This window comes from Seriola dumerili, unplaced genomic scaffold, assembly GCF_002260705.1.
Source record: "Seriola dumerili isolate Sdu_G_001 unplaced genomic scaffold, Sdu_1.0 BDQW01001787.1, whole genome shotgun sequence".
NCBI lineage: Eukaryota > Metazoa > Chordata > Actinopteri > Carangiformes > Carangidae > Seriola > Seriola dumerili.
The window spans coordinates 59,922-80,703 of record NW_019176042.1 but is presented as its reverse complement, the minus strand read 5'-3'; the positions used below and the strand labels follow the sequence as shown (position 1 = coordinate 80,703).

The following is a 20,782-nucleotide window of genomic DNA, read 5'->3' as shown; positions in this document are numbered from 1 at the left end:
AACATTATAAGTTTTACAAAGGTAGCACTGATTTCATATTGGACAGCAAAGTTTTGCAGGATTCATGTGTTTTTATTTTATACATTTTCCTGATTATACCACATCATTTTATAATTATGATATATAATAAAATAATAATATAAAATAATATATATTTTTCAATTTGTAAGAGGGTGTTCTTACAGTGTGTGTAAGTGTTGTTGTAGAAGTCAGTTGCTACTTCATTCATGTGTGATATAAGTCCCACAGTACCCGAAGGCAGCATTAGCCTGGGAAATCCGCTAATGGGTTTATTATATCCCACGGACCTTGAAGGCAGCAGGACGCGCGGAAAAAGAAACAATCATGGCTGAGACGGTGAGTGACAGATCTGCTGCTTTTAGCCTGAAATCAAACACTTAACCGGGGAACGGTGTTTTAAAGAAGAAGAGTAACGATGTTGTAAAGAAAAGAGAAGCGAACGGTTCAGTCGTGAAGCGGCGGAAACACATTAAACCACCAACAGCGGAGATTAACTAACCGTTAGCATCAGTGTCGTCGGAGGTTAGCTACGTTTAATTTGATTTGATTTGACTTCTTCAAAATAAAAGCCTCGTGTTACCTCAGTGTCACCTGGTGGTTCTTTCGGTTTCACTTTTACTTTGAAGAAAAAATAACGATAGTGACTTTTAAACTTTAACCGATTTAACCACGTAAACAAATGTTAACACTGTTATTTGACTGTATGTGAACGAGCCACATTAAAAACCGTTAGTTAACTTAACGCTGATCAGTTCATTAAACATTCTGTATCGATCTGCCTCTGATGGAGGTTCAGTTCTCTCTAGAAACCAATTTAAAAGTCGTAAGTGTCATTTACAGTGGTATTTAATATGTGTCTCGTCCACTCGGAATGAACGAAATACTAACTAATACTAATACTGACCCAAAAAAATTAAGAATATGCTTTTTTTTCATCAATTCATCGTTTTTCTGCCACTAATCTGACGGACTATGAGACTCTGGGTCCCTGGGTAGAGACCAGTAACAGCCTCCCTCTGATACAGGACAAAAAACAACTTGATTTATAGATTTAAAAAGTTTTTTTTTTTTTTTTTTTAAAGTTAATTGTTTATTTTGTGTCAGTTCACTAGTTGTAGTTTTACATATTAAGATATTAATACCACAAACTACAGTCTGTAACTGATTATTATTTTACTTACTGATTACTTTGTCAATTATTTCTTGATTCATAGTAATTGTTTGATGGGAGCAGATTCTTCAATGTGAATATAGTGGTTATTTGTCTTTCAAACAAATTTAAGTCCAATCTTTAAATCAAAAGGGCCACTGATGCACCATGGGGGATGTAGTTTACGCAGGCAAAAGAATATATTGTCCAAACAAGACTTTTGTGTTTTCTTTTTGATTTATTCATACGAAACAAGCAGCAAGCCAAAGAACAGAGGGATCATGTTTCCTGCTCTGGCCCAGGTGCATGCTGGTCCTAAACCAGTCCTCAGTGTTACCCAAATATTAGTTAACCAAACTAACTACACTAAATAAGCAAATAATATAAAGAAACTAATGACGAAGAAAATATTATCAAAAAATAAAACATTAATTAAAGTAATCCAAACTCAAACAGATTAATAAATAATAGAAAACATATGTAAGTAAATGGCCCCTACAGTGAGGATTTGCTACTTTGCTCCTTTTTTCCTGTATTTTCTAATATTTCAAAACCTAAACTTCTGCATATTTACAGATTGTCACACACTGATGTTAACGCATCACCAGTCAGTGAAAATACATGTTGTGCAGCAGTTCAGCAGCTTCCCTCTGTGTGTCTCAGGTGTCTGACAGTGACGTGCAGCCTATGAAGCCGCCACCCAAACGCCGACGCATCCTCGACCCTTCAGCTATCGTCCCGGTGCCGGTCTACTCCAGCAAGGTAAACACGCAGCGCTCAGCTGACACAAGCCTTTCTGACAGTATGTCTTCACCTGAGTCACCTGACTGTTTTTACTTCTAGGTGAGCAGCAGTCTGCAGCTGAAGCCGATGGCTCCCGTGTTTACAGAGAAAGAAGATGAAGGTAAAAACTGAACTTGAACAGTGTTGTGTTTGTGGAGGAACAGAATGATTTTCCTGCAGTGAGGCTGGATGTTTCTCTTCTGTGTTGACCAGACGATGCTGCAGACGACAGTTTGTGGTCGCAGTTTTCATCTCGAGGAACGACGGCAGCCGTCGTCGCCCTCAGTGACTCAGAGGAAGACGAAGCAGAACACGTGGAGAACAAAGCAGAACACGACAAACTGTAGGTAGTGACACTCCAGAGAACAGATATTACATATTTCACCTGTTGAACCGATTTAGTCACTTGTCGATCTCTTAACCTTTAATTAATTAATATGAATGAGTTTATATGAATGTTTTCTCACCTCTGTCTGAATGTCAGAGAAACCATTCGCTGCCCGTCTCCTCCACCTCCCGAGAGTCCCGTCCAGAAACAGTCCAGACAGGTGAAAAAGAAGATCAGGTGAGTCTGGATTCTCAGTTCACTTCATTGTTTTGTACCAAACCAGCATTTATCAGTAGGAGAATGTAGGACCATCTTCAGATTATCTGGTGGATGTTAAAATATCTCACTTGGAAACTGACGAGTCTCATTAGAAGATGAAGTCGTGCGTGTGCTGATTAAAGCTGTTGTGACATCCTGTGACTGAGGGGAGGTGTTTCTGAAGAGGACAGCTGATAACAGTTTTGTCTCAGATTTAAACACTTCCTGTTTGTTCTTCCTCAGTGAGATCGACAGGAGGCTCCGGGCGGTGAACTCCCTCCTGTCTCCGGAGCATCAGAACAGGACCAGGTCCGGACGCCACCGAGGCCCCCCCTCTCCAACGCTTGAGGAGGAGCAGGACGATGATGTCATCATATTAACCCCTAACCCGGGCCCACAGAGTTCTCCGTACAGCTCCTCGGTCCGGGAGATCCCCCTGAAGATCCGCTGTCGGACAGACGTCCACAAGATCCCCGTGCTGTCTGTGCGTGGGCGGAGCAACATCAGACGAAAATGATGAAAACATGTTGTAGCACAAGTCGGTGTCAACTCTTTAACGTGTGGTTGGTATTTGTATGTTTTCAGTCAACGCCTTTAAGCGACGTGTTGGCTCAGCTGTCCGTCATCCTCAAGGTCCCGCCCCCTCGCCTCCTGCTGCTGAGGGAGGAAGTGGAGTTGCCGACAGACGCCACCGTCAGCGAGCTCGGCCTCGGCATCGCAGACATCATAGGTGAGTAATGTCACTGTCGTTTGTTTGTTTTTTTTAATGAACTTTATTAATCAATTGTTCGATGCAGCTTCAGTGTGACGTTCAGGTTCTGTCAGAAAACTCAGTTTTTAACAGTTTGTAGAGAAACTACAACAAGAAGTTCAATTAGTAAACAACTTTACATGAATTTGAAAAGCTTGTGAAAGATTTCATCAACTTCTTCAGCTTGGTAAAGTTTCTGTGTAGACCCTGAGACCTGTTGGACAGAGTAACATGCTGTTTACCGTTTTGTTTTGGGGGGTTTTTTGTCTTTTTTTGCAGAACTTAGGGCAAATTTCTCTTTTTTTAGCAGCTGGAACGAGGAAATGTTTTTTCCTTTTTGCTTAATAAATGACTTAATTAAACTCTTTCAGCTCTAAGAGGATTTAATATCATTAATAAGCTTCCTTTTGTTGTTTTGGTTCCGGTGTGATTAAAAGAGAATAAAATAGAATAAAAAGCCTTTATTATCATTGTACTGTGAAAAATTCAACAAAATCAGGAGAGCTACTCCTGGTTGGTGCATTAGTTAAAAACAATTAAAATAGATAGTTTCAACACACATTAATTAATACAATCCTAATATAAATAGATAAACAGATGCTGCAGATACGTGCATGCCGCCATCTTCCAAAAGCAACAGCTGTTTGGTTTTAGGAACAAAGATTAGTCTCCAATAGTTTTATCATTCATCTTCATCTTCAAAAGAAAACATTATCCTGATGATGATGATGATGATGATGATGATGATGATTGGACTGGGCTCAGTTGTAACCATAGTTGCAGTTTACTGTTCCACCACCAGAGGTCAGTAAAGTGTTAACAGTGACACAGTCCGCTGTCCTCTACAGCTGCAGCAGATCAGAGCTCCAGACTTTTCACAGTGGTTGCACTTCAAAGACATTCAGTACAAATACTGAATATGAAAATACTAAAATGAGCTCAGACCGTTTTCTCCTTTTTGTTGTGCAGAGTGCGTCGTCATGGCAGCGGAGGATAAAAGCGAAGCAGACGACGGCGGCAGCATCATCACTGTTCGACTGCAGAGCAAAGACCGAGACTCCTCACAGGAGTTTTCTCTGCACAGAGTTCGTAGCTCCTCCTCCTCTTCTCTCCATCACCAGCTTTGTGTTTATTTGTTTTCGCAGCAGGACTCAAACGCATCATGTCATCTGTTTGTCTCGTTTCAGGACGCTCCGCTTGGCTCCATCTTCTCCCAGTATCTGTCCAGGATGTCGCCCAGCGCTCAGAGAAAAGTCCGCTTCCACTTCGACGGCTCCAAGGTGGCGGACAGCCAGACGCCGGCTCAGCTGGACATGGAGGACGGAGACATTGTCGAAGTTTGGATTTAAGACTTTAAAGTTGTCTCATACCTTCTATTATGTGAAAAGCAAATGTAAAATCCTTGGTTCGGTTGTTCTTTAATATTATTTGTAAAATTCACTTTATTGTAAATGTTGAAATTACAAAGATACAACAATTCAGATTGAGGTGGGATTATATTATATATATTAAACAAACATTATTCAACAAACAACAGTAGACATAAACAACACTGTAAATCACTGGAATTAAAAACCTGTTTTAATGCTTTAATGGTTTTGACTTGTTACCTTTTTACATTGTCTTTTTTATTGTTATTGAAAATGGCCATAAGAGGTGTTGATGTTATTCTGTAAGAAAACTGAAGTAATATTAAAGCCTTCAGAGCTCAGAGCTGTGGAGTCATAGCAGCGTCATAAAAAATAATAAATCTGTAAAAGAAGAAAAATAAATGTGGCCATATAAAGAGGAATAAATAATTTGATTTAAACTGCTACCACATCCATGTTGTGCATGTGTCTCCCGGCCAAAGCCAGTTGATTGACAGCTCAGCCCTTTAAGGAATAGCAAAGAATAAGGAAAAATAAAGCAATAAATCATTTATATGCAAAAAATAAATATATTTTAAAATACAGATACATATGAACAAATGTGAAAATAAGTTGAAATGCTTATAATTATTCTTTTATATTTTGTTATTTTTCTATGTTTCTACATTTATTTTCTTATTCTCTTACAGCAGTATTTTTTTATGGCACTCTTATGACTCCGTCCCTCCTTTACTTTAGTAAAACTATCAATAATTCATGGTTAAAATATTCCATTACTAGTTTAACTCCTGCTGAAGTGCAGTTGTCTTCTCAGCAAATTATTATTCTGTATCAAAACAACACAACAAACAACATGGCTCCTTTTACAGATTCATGAATTACTGAATGTGTGGCCTGAACTTCATGAGTTTATGTGAATCATTTACAGAACATCAGTTAACTGCAATAATGAGCAACACCAATGATAAACACCCTGATACATGATTTTCAACTATAAAGTTATTTTTCACACAGATGTTTGTGTCATGAGTCGTTCATGTCCTCAGCTCTCGTTTCCTTCATGTCATTAAACAATTGATCATTAAATTAAAATACAAACGGCAGTAAAAAGCAAATTAAAAGTAAGATCTCACCAACAAATTCAACTTCCTTCCAGAGAAGCACTCTGACCTGTTTGAGTTGTTTCAGGTGGAATATTATTAACACATATATACATCCTCTGGATATATGAAGATATAAGTTTATGTATATATGTATATTTATGTATATGTACATATATAGAATAATATCTATGATGAATTTTCATATGGTGCAACGTGTTGCAACCGTATTTGTTATTGATATACTGTATATTTAATTTATATATACAAGTTTATTACAACAACATACATGTAAAAATTCTATATGCTTATATATGTCTACAACCTAAACATACTAACATAAACATACATATTATGCAATTATTCCAATTTCTAATACGTTTCATATATAATTTTACATTTGAGTTTTATTTTACATGTTTATATATTTATATATTTGTTTATATATTACAGTGTAGTAATACTTTTTCACCAATCGATAAATCGCCATGTGACTCAGATAATAAAGTCATGTGAGCTTCGTAGCGGAAGTTCGGAAGGATCTGTCATGGCGGCGGTAGAGAAGTGTCGTCAGTGAAGTGGATCTGTAGTAAACAGTTGTTTTTATCTGATGTAACCCGGCGCGCGGAGTTCACGGGGAGACGTTTATATTGTACACCGTCAGCATGGGCTCTGAATAACGTCTCACGGCTGAGAGAGACGAAGAGGAGATTTGGAGACAGAAGAAAGAAGCGTCAGCCCTGACTCATCCTCCCAGGTAAACAACACCAAACAACGGGCTAATGACGGCTGACTGTTAACGGTAACGAGTTTAACGTGACGCAACGTGACGCAGCTTGACGGACAGTAAAATGAAGGGATTTTGTTTTTTGTTTTCTCCTAAAGTCTCATCAAAACGAAGCAGTAAAGGTTTGATTAACTCTCTACGTTCCCGCTTGTACTTCGGTTAGCTAGAAAACCTGACGCCGAACTCCATTCAAAAGACTGCGAATTTAGCGTTGTGATTATCTCTAACGTCAGACGTCTTTATTTACCTCGAAGAGTTTTCCTCCAGACGATGTGTGTATCGTTAGCATACAGCAATCCAACTAGTGCCACTGTTATATCTCTCAGTGTATCGCTTTTAGCTTATTTCGCTGTACTTCCTTTTATCCTAGCAAGACGATTTACGTTAAATCGACAAGAGAAGTGCTGTAGATAACCTGTGGATGTTATATATCCAATTAAAGAAAATACTTTAAATTGGTGTAAAACTTTTGCCGAATTGATCAACCGACTCTGTAAATGTCACATCTCAGTCGTTTTAAAGTAACGTGTTAGTTGTAAAGCGGAGAACATAAAACTGACAGAATTTTGAATAGAGTCTGGAGTGACGTTCCCTCCATGTCAGTCATATTTCTTCTTAAATACTAAAATGATCTAACTTGTCTGACGAATTTAAGTCATACTTCAAACTAAAGTTACATTTGTTGCAAAGCAGGTCACATAAAATGGATAAAATTCTAAACGGAGTCTGAAGTGTCAGTTATTTGTTTTGAAATGTAACAATTTTGCTGTTATCAGCCCTTCAGTGTTTTATCTGTTTTATATCTAGTAACGTTCCTATGGAAGAGGTTTAGGGCCACATGTGAATTTTTTTTTTCAGAATTCTGAGGAAAAAGTCAGAATTCTAAAATTTTAAGATTTTTTTTTTTTTTTAGAATCTTTTTTTTGGGAATTTTTGAAAAAAATATTTCTTTTGAAGTCAGAATTATTAAAAAAAAAAAAAGAAAAGAAAAAGAATAATACACGCATTGGGCCTAATGTGATTCTTTTTTTTATTTTTTATTTTTTAGAATTTTTCAGAATTCTAAAATAAAAATAAATTCACATGTGGCCACAATTGTCTTCCATACCTTTTGTTGTAAAAAGGTACAAAATAACATCTGGATTCTGAATGGAGTTTGGTGTGGTGTCCTAACACAGACTAACTGTTGGTATTATTAATAGCGGCTTCTTATTTACTGATACTGGACAGTTGAAATGTGAGTGTTGCGCAGCAGAACAGCGCCGGTGTGGGATCAGTGAGGGTCCGATCATATGCAGACAGCCCAACCCCCCCCCCTCTCTTATCATTGACTTTTGTTTGTAGATGGGCCAAGGTTCAAGACAGCTGAGTGACCTCTCTCTATTGCATTTCAACAGTGCCATTGTCTGTCTTTTCTCCCTCATGATTGGCCATTAATCTAATATAATCATTTACTGTCTCTGTAATGTAATTGCAAGATTAAAAAAAAACATTTCAGGAGATGATGTAATAAGTTACAGTGGATCCTAATCTGCCACAGACTGAGTTTTTCATTATTTAACAGTATGTTCTTGATTCATACATGAATTTACCTTTATGAAACACGTTCTTTTCAATGATACGGTAAATATATTAACATAAATATCAATTTATTCTTGTGTTGTTATCATAACACCAGTATTGTCCTTATAACCAACCAAATATACTTATTAAATATTATTATTATATTTGGTCCATAAATAGTAAGATGTCAGATGTCTTGTTTTGTCTGACCAACACAGGTCGACACAGTGAATACATTCCAGTAATTGATATAAATATTGTCCTCTTGCAGCTATTAGCAGTCAGTTGATCATATGATTTGTCAGATTGACAGAGAATTAAATGGTAACAACAATAACCAAAAATACCAAATAATTCCATGGTTACAGTTTCTCTAATGTAAAGGTTTTCTGCTTTTTTTCCTTATATAATTGAAAATTAAAATATCACCACTGTGGAGTCTTAGTAAAACTAGTAAAACTTTTAGTGACATTTTTCAACATTTTATGACATTGTATTGATCAATTGATTAATTTAGCATCTAATAGGCTGATAAATTGAAAATAGTCGTGTCCTAAAAGTTTTATATATAAAAAGTTATAAAAAGTTGAATCTTACTAAGTAGAGCTGCACGACATGCAAGAAAAATCATCTTGCGATTATTTTGGCAGATATTGCAGTCTCAGTTGGAATGATTGTTTTTGATTCATTCTCACTAAAGAAAATATAAAATGGTGATGATATTGTAGGGAACAACATTAACTTTGATTAAAGCTGTAGAAGAAGAACACATGTATGTGTCTGTAGAGGAGGCTCTTTGCTTTGAGTGGGTGAAGACTGATGAGACGAGGGTTCATCACATCAGCAAATCATGAGTGTGGACAGAAATCCCTCCTGCATGGAGGCACATGTTGTGGAGACATGAGACTGTAGTTTCACTAAGTCATGTGCACCGTGGCTTCTCCTTTCTCGGCCTCTTCCTCTTCTCAGACTCAGGTTCATCAGGTTTCATGATTCCCTCCCACAGACTGTCGACTTGTTTCCAAGGTTATCTGAGGTAGAGTCGGTGGTAGAGAGAAAATCAGCAACTGAGATATTCATCTTCTACAATTCAAATTAGACTCTAATGTTCAAAATCAATGAAATGGCAGTTTTTATTTTTGTATCATTAGTAACAACAGCTGTGTAATTTCTTACAGGAATAATGGAGTTATAAGTGTGGTTAGTTGTGTGGTTAGTTGTAGACATCAAACCTCAGTCTGGTTTCACTGACTCCAGGTCTGATAACTCCTGACTCCAGTTAGTTGATGTCATTAGTCGAGAGGTTCACAGTCTGTTTCCAGCTTCACTCTGAAGGTTTGATGTTTTCAACACGGACAAGAACAACAATGATGTTTGTGTTTATTATTTTTAATGGATTGTGTTTGTTCATTATTATGACTCAGATCATGTTTTACATAAATTCAAATAATTCCAAAGGCTTCTCTCTTTCCTGCTGCTGTGATCAAGTGACCTGCTGTGTTCAGGTGACCTTCTGTGTTCAGGTGACCTGCTGTGGTCAGGTGACCTGCTGTGTTCAGGTGACCTGCTGTGTTCAGGTGACCTGCTGTGGTCAGGTGACCTGCTGTGGTCAGGTGACCTGCTGTGTTCAGGTGACCTGCTGTGGTCAGGTGACCTGCTGTGGTCAGGTGACCTGCCGTGTTCAGGCTCTAGTGAAGAGAAATGTAGTAACTGAACATGGTTCACTTTTCTCCACATTATAAAGGAGTAATTCACAGTAACAGATGAGTTTGTTTCTCATAATGTTCAGACCAGTTGCCTGTAAATAAAGTGTTGCCATGGTTTCTCCTCACACCTTAATGCTCTTTGCTGTTTCTAGTGATGCTTCTGATGATTCACCAGTTTCCTGCTAGTTGGTTTCATATGTTAATAATATCTCGAGCTGAAACAGTTGGTCAGTTAATTGATAACTTCAAAGACAGAATGTTATTTTTGCAACTCTTTGAGTCATTGTGAGTCATGATTTCAGTTTGAGGCGACGTCTTCAAACGTCTCGTTTTGTCGACCAACAGTCCAAAATAAAAACATCTGCAATCTAAGACGATGTAAAACTTCAGACTGAACAAAAAGCAAACACACACTGTTTAGAAACAATCGATTAATCAATTATCAAAATACATGCTAATTAATCATCTTATCAATCAATTAATCAACTGTTTCTTTTGTCTCTTTGAAGTCACATGTAAAAAGCCCGTTAGTATATAATGATGATGATGATGATAATGGTGATGATGATGGACTAATGACCCCTATCTCCCTCCTCAGCGGCGGCCATGTCTCTGGGCGAGCCCACGTCGGACTCGGCGCCTTTCTTCTCTGATGACAGCGAGGCGGAGGGATCGGAGGAGCAGGGCGGGGCGGCGGCGGCTCAGCGGCAGCAGGAGGAGTCGCCCAGCGGGGTGTCCAGAGTCCGAGCCCTGCTGACCGTCCTCATCCTCTGCTACATCAACCTGCTCAACTACATGGACAGGTTCACTGTGGCAGGTAGAGTAACTCACCTGCTGCCTCACCACGGCCAATCAGAAGCCTTTTCACTGATTAATTAGTGACTTTGAAAAGAGAAAGAAGCAAAGGTTTGTTCAAAAAAGTCACTAGATTCGTTTCTCGGTGCTTTAAAAAACAAAAAGAAAAGAAAAGGTCATTAAAGGTCAAGGCAGGAGGAGCAGATCCATCCAGTCATCACACCGCTAGAACCAATCCGATGGACCGCCGACCTGATTCGGTCACATACGGACACAGAAATAAATCCATAAATAAATGTAGAATTAAATAAATAAATTAGTAAATAAATAAATAAAATGTAGAAATACAAAAATAAACAAATCCATAAATAAATGAATATAGAAATGCATAAATAAATGTAGAAGTACACAAAATAAATAAATATATTAAAAAATGAAAAAATACAGAAATGGCAAATTTTTTTTATTGCCAAAATGTTTTTCTTTTGCATTTATTTATGAATTTAATTATTTATTTCAGCATTTATTTATTTATTTCCACTTATGTTACTTTTCGTCCTACATACTAAACAAGCTAACTTTAGCCTAAACAAGCTAACGTTAGCTTGTGTGTGGAGCGTTGCTACAACAGATATTAGCTGTCACAGTTCACTAACAGTAACATGTCAGGACATGAACATGTTGTCGCACTTATTAATCATTAATAATCATTTTGTATTGATTAACTGTTTTCTCACTGCAAAAACAAAATGCTATCACTGTTGCTAATCCAGCTGTTGTGTCTCCCTCCAGGTGTTCTCCCAGACATAGAGCATTATTTTGGGATTGATGATGGGAAGTCTGGTTTACTCCAAACAGGTAAGAAGATCTAATCAATAAATGAATGGCAGAACAAAGTGTGATGTTGGTCTGTGTAACGTGACTGTGGTCAGAGATGACACACATCCACCAAGGCTGTGTGACATATTTAAACTGTAGCTTGTTTCAGGTGTTTGTTCATGTTGACGGTTTTCCTCTTGGTTTCTGTCCAGTTTTTATCTGCAGCTACATGTTTCTGGCTCCGTTCTTTGGTTACCTGGGCGACAGGTACAACAGGAAGTACATCATGAGCTTTGGAATTGCATTCTGGTCCTTGGTGACACTCGCCAGCTCCTATACTCCAAGAGAAGTAAGAGTCACGTCACTTCCTGTTTACTCTCCTGTTGAACAGCTGATTGTCAGAGTGCTGGACCCGAGCCTCTGTTTGTCTTGCAGCACTTCTGGGCTCTGTTGTTGACTCGAGGCCTGGTCGGAGTCGGGGAGGCCAGTTACTCCACCATCGCCCCCACCATCATCGCTGACCTCTACGTCAAGGGGAAGAGGACGAACATGCTCTCCGTCTTTTACTTCGCCATCCCTGTGGGCAGGTAGGAGGAGACCCAGAGACACACCTGGATCATTTCATTTTGTAGTACTGTTAAAACAGAATCTAACACAATAAAAGACATGAACTACTTTTGATGATTTATTATATTTCCTTATTGAATCAATGTTTGCTGTATTTTATTTAGACAAAGTTGTGTTAAAGCTCCATATTTCACACTTTATTTTGAAGTGTTGATCCATACGAAGAGATATTTGTGGTTTTAAGAACCAAAAACAATCAGTGTAGTTTACATCTCCTCTCTCAGGCGTCTCTCTGCAGCTCTAGTAACAACAGCTCGTTTTAAGGCTCAGTTTTTGTTTTTTTGTTTTTTTTTTAAGGATTTTAATGGAAAATTATTAATATTTTTAAATTTCTGGATTTTTTAAAAAAACATTTATGAAATGTTTTTAAATTTAGGATTTATTTTAAAATGTTTTAGGAAATTTATATTAAAACGTGGAATTAAAAAAAAAATACTTTCTATGTTTGTTTTTTTGCCAAAATATTTTATAAAATTTAATATTTATAAGAAGCAGGCAGCAATTAGTGACAAATTATCTTAATAAAGTTTTAAATAAAAGTTTTTTTTTGTTTTTTGTTTTTTTTAGGTATAATTTTTTTTACATTGTTTTAGTGTTTTATTTAAAGTTTTTACATCCATAAGAAGAGATACTGCAGAGTTTTTACCAAGAACAGTGTTTCGTGAGCGGTGACTGCTTTGTTGTGACATCACAAAGTTCCAGAAGTCCTGACGGCTGGTTTTAAGGCTCAGTTTCTGAATACAGGCTGTGTGCATTTCTCTGTGGACTGAGGCTTTGATACTTTCACAGTATTAATATAGAAGCTAGAGCTGATCTATAATCACACTACACATGGACACAGACCTTTACACTGGAGGAGCTTTAAGAACCTTGGCTTCTTCTTTTCTTCATTCAAGTTAATAACTTAACTGTTAATAACATAATTTGTACCAAATTGTGTCGGCCATTCTTGGAAGTATTATAGTAACTTGCTGTGAATTTTTAGGAAATTATGTGGAAAATTTCCAACAAACAGCTGGAAAATCCAGAATCTGAAAAATAAAGTATCACCTTGTATATTTCTGAATGTAGGTCGTATTCTTGATGTTATTACCACACTTGAAATATCGTATTGGAACTAATATTGAAAAAAGATTCGAAACTTACATCAACGAATGCAGAAACAAAGCTCATCCAGTCTGTCCCTGCGGCTGAGTCTCAGGTTGTGAACATGAGACGTTTTGTCAGACATCTTGTTCAACCTCCTTGTCTTTGTCTCGTCTGGGTCTCAGCGGTCTCGGATACATCGTGGGCTCACAAGTCAGTAACATAGCGAAGGACTGGCACTGGGCTCTGCGGGTGAGTCTCTCAGCTCTGTTCAGGATCATAAATCATGTCGGGACTCTGTTGTACCTGTGCTGTCCCCTGACAGTTTTACCTGTCCTCCAGGTGACTCCAGCTCTGGGGCTCATCGCTGTGTTTCTGCTGCTGTTCGTGGTCCAGGAGCCTAAAAGAGGCGCCATCGAGGCTCGACCGGAGCATCACCTGCAGCAGACCAGCTGGCTCAAAGACCTGCAGGCGCTCGGCAAGAAGTAGGTCCAGCCTCTGTTGTAGTCAGTGATACTGGAGGCTGGAGAGCAGCTGGGGGAGAAAGCTCCAGGTTCAACACAGGACAGCTGGTGTTTGCTCATTTTATCAATAAGACTTTGATCAACACAGATTGTTCTTCGGGGAAAAAGCAAGGAGGGTAAACCAGGTCCGATACTGGAAATGCAAATTTATTTAGTAGTGAGGAGATAACCAAAGATACAATCAATGATTAGAGGAACTAAGAGAGGGAAGAGGGCAAATAATTCAATATAACAAGAAGAGTTGTTTTCAAACTGACTTTCTAAAGTAAAAATAAAATGGAATAAAACTTTCTATCTGCTCCGACACTAAAAACAAACGCCTCAGACAAACAGCAGCTCTGCCCCCAGTGCCACTAACGAAAGATCATTTCCTGCATGTTGTGTTGTTTGTGTATTTACAAAGCTCACATCAGACCAGGACTAACGACCGGCTCCCTGTTCCTCCGCTTCATATATTAAATATGTTGGTGTTTCTTGGTCATTTTAGATTTTTAATCTCAAACCTTTTCATTTCTGTTTGTGCCGGTTTTAATTGATTCTTTTCGTTGTGTTATTTATTAATTGTATTTATATGTTTGATTTAATTGATGTTTCTTTTTTAACGGGTTTTTTCATCTACTCGAAATCACTGTAAATAACCAGCTTCACACTGAATGATTTTCGAGTTTAAATTAAGACATGAGTCTAATACATGAGCGTGGCAGTAACCTGGTCTCTATATGTGTGTGTGTAATTTCTGAGCACCAGTCATTTCTCACCTTTGCAGTAAATGTCTTGTGTGAAACGGTCCAGATGTTAAACAGTGTGTGGCTCCGTCTCTAACCATCCTGTCCTGTGTGAGTCATAATGGAAATGCCAACGAGCCGTGGCTTCACCGCGCAGACGAGGCGGTTCAGTGTCGCAGGCCTCAGACAGTCAGACTCCTTTAGAGTTCCTCTGTTTTCATGAAGGTCGCAGCAGTAAAATAAATGCACTGACTGCAAACACTCCTTCTGTGATAGTTTGCTGTGAGATGAGAGTGGAGCTGCTGCTCACCTGTGTGTTGTGGTTTGTTTCTCTTGCAGCTACAGCTTCGTGTTGTCCACCTTCGGCTTCACGGCGGTGGCGTTCGTCACCGGCTCTCTGGCTCTCTGGGCTCCGACCTTCCTGCTGAGGGCAGCCATCTTCTCTGGGGAGAAAGCCCCCTGTGTGGAGGGCCACTGCAGCTCCTCAGAAAGGTGACCAACACGCGGATCGTCCGCCGGGTCGGATCACGGCCGCACCGTGAAACCTGATCACTGACTCTGTTGTGGTTGTTTCTCCCCTGACAGTCTGATCTTCGGGGTCATCACCTGCGTCACAGGTGTGCTGGGCGTGGCCAGCGGCGTGCAGGCAAGTCGGCAGCTGAGGACGAGGACGCCCCGAGCCGATCCTCTGGTCTGCGCCGCCGGTCTGCTCCTCTCGGCGCCCTTCCTCTACCTGGCCATCGTCTTCGCTGAGGCCAGCACCATCGCCACATACGTGAGTCCCCGCCCTCAGCTTCAGCTTCACATGGAGCTTTTCAGCAGATGAACCCTCCCTCCTCATAAAGTCTGTGACTTGTTATTAAGCTGTGAAGGAAAGTCCACGGCTTTAAAGGTCCCACATTTTCCTCATAATCTCCTAATAATCAGCAGGTAATTAGCTGTAAATGACTGTGATATTCCCACGAAAGAAACCAACACAACTTGGTGCTAATTATGAAGGAAATGGGGAAAAACGTTAGTTGCTATTTTTCACATATATTTTTTTCTTAAACATTCAAATAAAGCGATCATGTACTTAACTGTGGCAACTAACACAACTAACTATTTCCCTCATAATTAACACCAAATTGAGTTGGTTTCTTTCTTGGAAATATTATAGTAATTTACAGCTGAACCATTAAAGAATTTATGGGGAAGTTTCCAGGAAATTAGCTGGAAAATACTTGTTTTTTTCAATGAAGAAAGAAGCAAAACTTCTCATACGTTAACTGTCTTAAAGGTCCCATATATTATAAAAATTTAAATCCTGAAAGAAAATCAGAAATGTTATAAGAAGCAGGCAGCAATCAGTGAAAGATATATTATAAAAATGTCTTTAATATAAATGTTCTAAACCATTTAAAAATAAATCCTTAATTTGAAGTAAAATATATTATTATATATCTATTAAACATTTTCCATTAAAATACTAATAAAAAAGCAGAAACTGAGCCTTAAAACCAGCCGTCAGGACTTCTGGAACTTTGTGATGTCACAACAAAGCAGTCACCAAGCCCCGCCCACCTGGACCCACCATCCAAACCTTGCAGGATTTGGTTTCTCTGAGTGTTTTTACCTGAAATCTGCTATATTTTTATTGGATCACTCAGAAAACAGTCAGCCAATCAGAAGAGAGGCTCAGAGCCTCCTATCTTCTGATTGGCTGCCTAAAACACAGGAAAAGTGTAAGATGTGGGACCTTTTTTTTTTTTTTTTAAAGCTGCAGTCTAGGAGCGGCCACTAGGAGGCAGGGCTACAGACACACAGCCATCATATATCATCACCTTATAAAGCTCACACACACACACACACACAGAGCAACATTAGCGCTGTTAGCTGTTAGCTCTGTGCTGAGCTGTAAGTGTGACGTGTCTTCTGCCTCTTCCTCCAGGTCTTCATCTTCCTGGGAGAGACCTTCCTGTCCATGAACTGGGCCATCGTGGCTGATATTCTCCTGGTGAGGAGCCCGAGCCTAGTTTAGAACTAGTTTAGAACTAGTTTAGAACTAGTTTATTAATTACTTGTTAACACTTTATAAATCAGTTATAAGCTGTAAAAACATATTAGATAAAAATGGTAATATATTATAACTGGTAAAAGGGAGCTTTATTGTAGAGTGTGAAACATCATTAATGATCGTTATTATTATTTTTAACTATTATTATCACTATTATTAGTATTATCTAGTAACTCATTAATAAACTGTGATGTTTACAATAAGGTTCCTTTAACCAGTTATAAATGTTAGTAACTCGTTAGTCAGATTAATGAGTAGGAAGCATTAACTTGATCTTGCCAAATAGTGAGTCTGAATCAATGTATGAAAACTGTTATAACTTTTTATTAACTGTTTATTTATGATTTTTAAAGCGTTAAAACCTAATTAATAACCTCGTTATGAACCATTTATTTACAAGTAGATACCACTTAAACCATTTAAAGACAGATAGATACTTTATTTATCCCCGAGGGGAAATTCATGGTTAGTTAGTTCATTAAATGCTGGTTTAGGTAACTGTAACTAACTGTAACTAACTGTAACTAACTGTAACTAACTTTGCTTGTTTTCTCAGTACGTGGTCGTTCCCACTCGTCGCTCCACGGCCGAGGCTCTGCAGATCGTCATCTCACATCTACTGGGAGACGCTGGAAGCCCCTACATGATAGGAGTGGTACGTAACTGCACACACACACACACACACACACACACACACACACACACACACACACACTAATATATTGTATTTATATATAATGATTATTTGGTGACCAGCGTGTTTATACTAAAAGAAAACAAATCCAAACTAAATATTAGTCACATATTTCTCTAGAACATTATTCATGTCTTTATGAACATGTTCCATGTTTCATTCGACACATTTCAACTTGTGTCTCAATGTTTTTGATCCAATAAAGAGATTTGGGGAAAAAACAAATAAAATATCCGAAGTAGTTGATAAATAGTTGATGAAGCTCATCATCGTGAAAACGAATACATTTCTCTTTTGGTGTGAGATTTTCTTTATTAAAGAAGAACAGCAGATATATAAACTGTACTAACGTCTTACAGTAACGTGATGAAACAAAGTAGGAAGGTGGTAGAGTGTAATATTTACTGTGTGACCTCAATGAAGAAATGAAAGTACTTGTATGTGTTCAGTGATTTTATGAAGCAGGTTACATTGTGTTTTCTGCAGTAGATCTCCAGCCGGTTTGTTAGATGAGACACTGAAGACGAGGATCAGAGAAACCTGCGTTCTCTTTTATAAAGCTTTTAATTTAAGTATGAATTTACAGAGACCCGAGAAAGAGAAAGTAACAGAGCAGCTGGATGAGAGGAGACACGTCCTCGTATTAAAATGAATTCAATACAAAGTTCAGCTGAAACTGAAAGTAACAGGAAGCGAGCGGCACGTCTGAAGCTGCGTTCATCAACCAGAGTGTGGAAGCGACAAGCAGCAGCTCTGCAGACGCTGTGGTGCTGAGATGAGATTCCAACACTTCACTTTTACAGACCAAACAAACGAGATGCAGCTTGTTAATTAGTGAAAATCAGAGGAGAAAAAGACTGAACGAGTCACTGCGACCTAAACCACCATGTAAAATTGGCGAAATAACTTTCATTGGATGCAACATTAGTGCGGGATGAGACATTAAACGTTTAAAACGGTTTTACAGGAAGAGGAAGTAAATATCTTTTAACATGTATTTGAGATAAATGAACAATTAACACTGAGACACTGATTACAACTGTAAACTGTTGTTTTTAAAAATGCTGGAAAGTAGACTTGGTTCTCTTTGGACAGAGCCAGGCTAGCAGTTTCCCTCTGTTTCCAGTCTTTATGCTAAGCTAAGCTAACTAGCTGCTGTAGCTTCATTTCTACTGCGCAGACTTCTGTCAGCAACAAAGAGGACGAGACACTTTTAAAATGTTGAACTTTTCCTTGTTGTGGAGAATGTTTGGCTGCAACTAGCAGTTATTTTCGTATTGATCAATCTACTGATTCATTTTATTGATTAGTTGATTATAAATTGTCAGATAATAGTAAATAATGTAGCACAGAACAGAGAGATTTATTCAAGCAACAGGCCAAAGTCCAGAGAAGGATCAAACCCTCATCAGGAGGGAAATGAACCTGTGGATGTTTGGAGACTAAACCAATTCATTTATTATCAGTTATTGATCATGTATCGACTGATCAGCAGCTCTACACTCGCTCAGGCTCTGAACGTGCCAGTAAAAACATCTGGCTCTGCAGAAGAAGGTGAATGTCACGTGTTTCAGCAGGTGAAATTAAATCCCCTCCCCCTCCTCCTCCTGCTCCTCCTCCTGCTCCTGCTCCTCCCCCTCCCCCTCCTGCTCCTCCTCCTCCTCCTCTTCCTCCTCCTGCTCCTCCTCCCCCTCCCCCTCCTCCTCCTCCTCCTCCTCCTGCTCCTCCTCCTCTCTCAGGTCTCAGACTCTCTGAGGAGGACGGACTCGTTCCTCTGGCAGTTTCGGTCTCTGCAGCTCTCTCTGCTGCTCTGCTCCTTTGTGGCGGTGGTGGGCGGGGCTTTCTTCCTCGCCACCGCCCTCTTCATCGAGACAGACCGACACCGGGCCGAGAACTACGTCCCCACAGGTGAGACGTCATGTGTCATTTACATGTCTGTCCCTCTCCTGTTCCCTTGGTTTCACGTGTTTGTGATAAACAGATGGTTAACTCTCCTCTGGTTTCTCTCTGACAGACGACGAGCCGATCGTCGTCCCAAAGAGCGGCCGCTCCACCCGGGTCCCGGTGTCCAGCGTCCTGATCTGACCTCACCAACCTGACGGGGGTTTTCCCGTGTTCAGCCTGGTCCTTCACACGTTTGTGGTTATTTTATTTAATGTTTTTTAGGACTGCGAACACCGATCGGACTGTCTGCCATGCAGAAACATTTTTGGACGAGTTTATTTTTAAATGTTTTGTCTACGTGACTTTTTTTATAACTTCCGCGGCGTCGCTGCAGGAGCTCGACACCTGGTCCGTCGGGGACGGGACGTTGAAGACGAGCGGCAGAGACTCCGAGGAGACGCAGCAGCTGCTCTGTTTTACATTTAATGGGACACTGAGGAGCGACTGACCCGACGGCCTGTCAACATCAGTCTGAAACACGATACGATCCTCAGAGTGACCACGACCACAGCACCGGAGCTTCATGAGTCTGTTTTCATATGTTTGTACATGTCGCAGCGAGTTTTAATATTAACACTAACTTCTTACGCTTCAGGTCGTCAGAAGAATCTTAAACCTCCGGCTCTTTATTCAGTTACTCATCTTTTACAAGGATTACTCCTGATTTTAATCCTCATTTAAAATGTTCCCCTTTTATTTTAAGGAGCAACTCTGGTTTTCTTTGTGTCATGTTGGAGCTCAGTCCGGCTCAGTCCGGCTCAGTCCGGCTCAGCCAGGCTCAGCCCGGTTAAGTCCGGTTCAGACCGGTTCAGCCCGGTTCAGTCCGGTTCAGTCCGGTTCAGCCCGGCTCAGTCCGGCTCAGTCCGGTTCAGTCCGGCTCAGCCCGGCTCAGTCCAGGTGGACGGGGGGCAGTGTGTCTGTGGGGCAGGTGGAGCTCAGGCTGCAGAAACATCATGTAAACAAAAAAAAAAAGCTTTTAAATGAATGTTAATGATGAAAGTCGTTTGTTAACCTCAAATTATTTTAGCAAAATCTTTTTTTGTGACTATTAAACGAGAATGAACTTGTCAGACGTGTGTGTGTGTTTGTGTTTGTGTCTGCAGGTGATGAAGTGTGTGTCATTAACGAGGAGAAAAACTGTTTTTACAGAAGCAAAAGTAACAGGAGGCATCAGACCTGTGAGTGTAGCCCCAGAACCAGAACCAGAACCAGACCCAGACCCAGACCCAGAACCAGACCCAGACCCAGACCCAGTCTCTGTCTGAGTCTGTGTGTGTACAGCCTCTTTGTCCTGATGAGGGATGTTCACATACAACATATTGAATATTTCTATAATTGATTAATCTGCTGATTGATTTCTTGATGATTAATCAGTGAATCATTTCATTTTGCAGATGAAATCCCAGAGAATAGTGAAAATGATCCACAGCTCAGTTTGATGTTTTCAGTTTATTTTCACATGTGAAGACGAAGCATCAGATCCTGACATTTGAGAAAGTGGAAGATGTTTATTATTAGTAATTAATCAATTATTATAAAAGCTGCGGATTGATTTTGTGTCGATCGTCTAATCGTTGCAGCTCCACTTTGTTTTCTTGCACTTTTTTACCATCTCAGTTTGAAGTTCGACTTTAGTGTGAACACGGAGCCTCCAGAGAGATGGAGCTTATTGATTATTGATCAACAGAACAATAA

At 39.4% G+C, this 20,782-nt stretch overlaps 2 protein-coding genes across 2 annotated transcripts; both read left to right on the top strand.

The window, feature by feature from the left end:
• Positions 1-322: 322 nt before the first annotated feature.
• On the top strand, positions 323-5,220 carry nfatc2ip (nuclear factor of activated T-cells 2 interacting protein). The gene is made up of 9 exons (XM_022768642.1): positions 323-357; positions 1,835-1,933; positions 2,015-2,075; positions 2,168-2,297; positions 2,439-2,519; positions 2,784-3,024; positions 3,126-3,270; positions 4,261-4,376; positions 4,479-5,220. The coding sequence occupies exons 1-9, from the start codon at positions 346-348 to the stop codon at positions 4,638-4,640; spliced, it is 1,047 nt and encodes a 348-aa protein (XP_022624363.1). The 5' UTR covers positions 323-345; the 3' UTR covers positions 4,641-5,220.
• Positions 5,221-6,298: 1,078 nt separating this feature from the next.
• On the top strand, positions 6,299-20,145 carry spns1 (sphingolipid transporter 1 (putative)). Its single transcript, XM_022768644.1, has 13 exons — positions 6,299-6,518; positions 10,416-10,634; positions 11,405-11,470; positions 11,644-11,780; positions 11,867-12,018; positions 13,330-13,396; positions 13,487-13,629; positions 14,733-14,885; positions 14,979-15,168; positions 16,324-16,389; positions 17,006-17,104; positions 18,883-19,051; positions 19,158-20,145. Exons 2-13 carry the CDS (start codon positions 10,424-10,426, stop codon positions 19,226-19,228), a joined length of 1,524 nt encoding a protein of 507 aa, XP_022624365.1. The 5' UTR covers positions 6,299-6,518; positions 10,416-10,423; the 3' UTR covers positions 19,229-20,145.
• Positions 20,146-20,782: the final 637 nt, after the last annotated feature.

Coding starts and splice junctions, on each gene's coding strand:
- nfatc2ip (XM_022768642.1), top strand. Junction 1,934..2,014: donor TGCCGGTCTACTCCAGCAAG/GTAAACACGCAG, acceptor TTTTACTTCTAG/GTGAGCAGCAGTCTGCAGCT. Junction 2,520..2,783: donor CAGGTGAAAAAGAAGATCAG/GTGAGTCTGGAT, acceptor GTTCTTCCTCAG/TGAGATCGACAGGAGGCTCC.
- spns1 (XM_022768644.1), top strand. CDS start 10,424: ATGTCTCTGGGCGAGCCCACGTCGGACTCGGCGCCTTTCTTCTCTGAT. Junction 11,471..11,643: donor GTCTGGTTTACTCCAAACAG/GTAAGAAGATCT, acceptor GTTTCTGTCCAG/TTTTTATCTGCAGCTACATG. Junction 13,630..14,732: donor CTGCAGGCGCTCGGCAAGAA/GTAGGTCCAGCC, acceptor TTTCTCTTGCAG/CTACAGCTTCGTGTTGTCCA.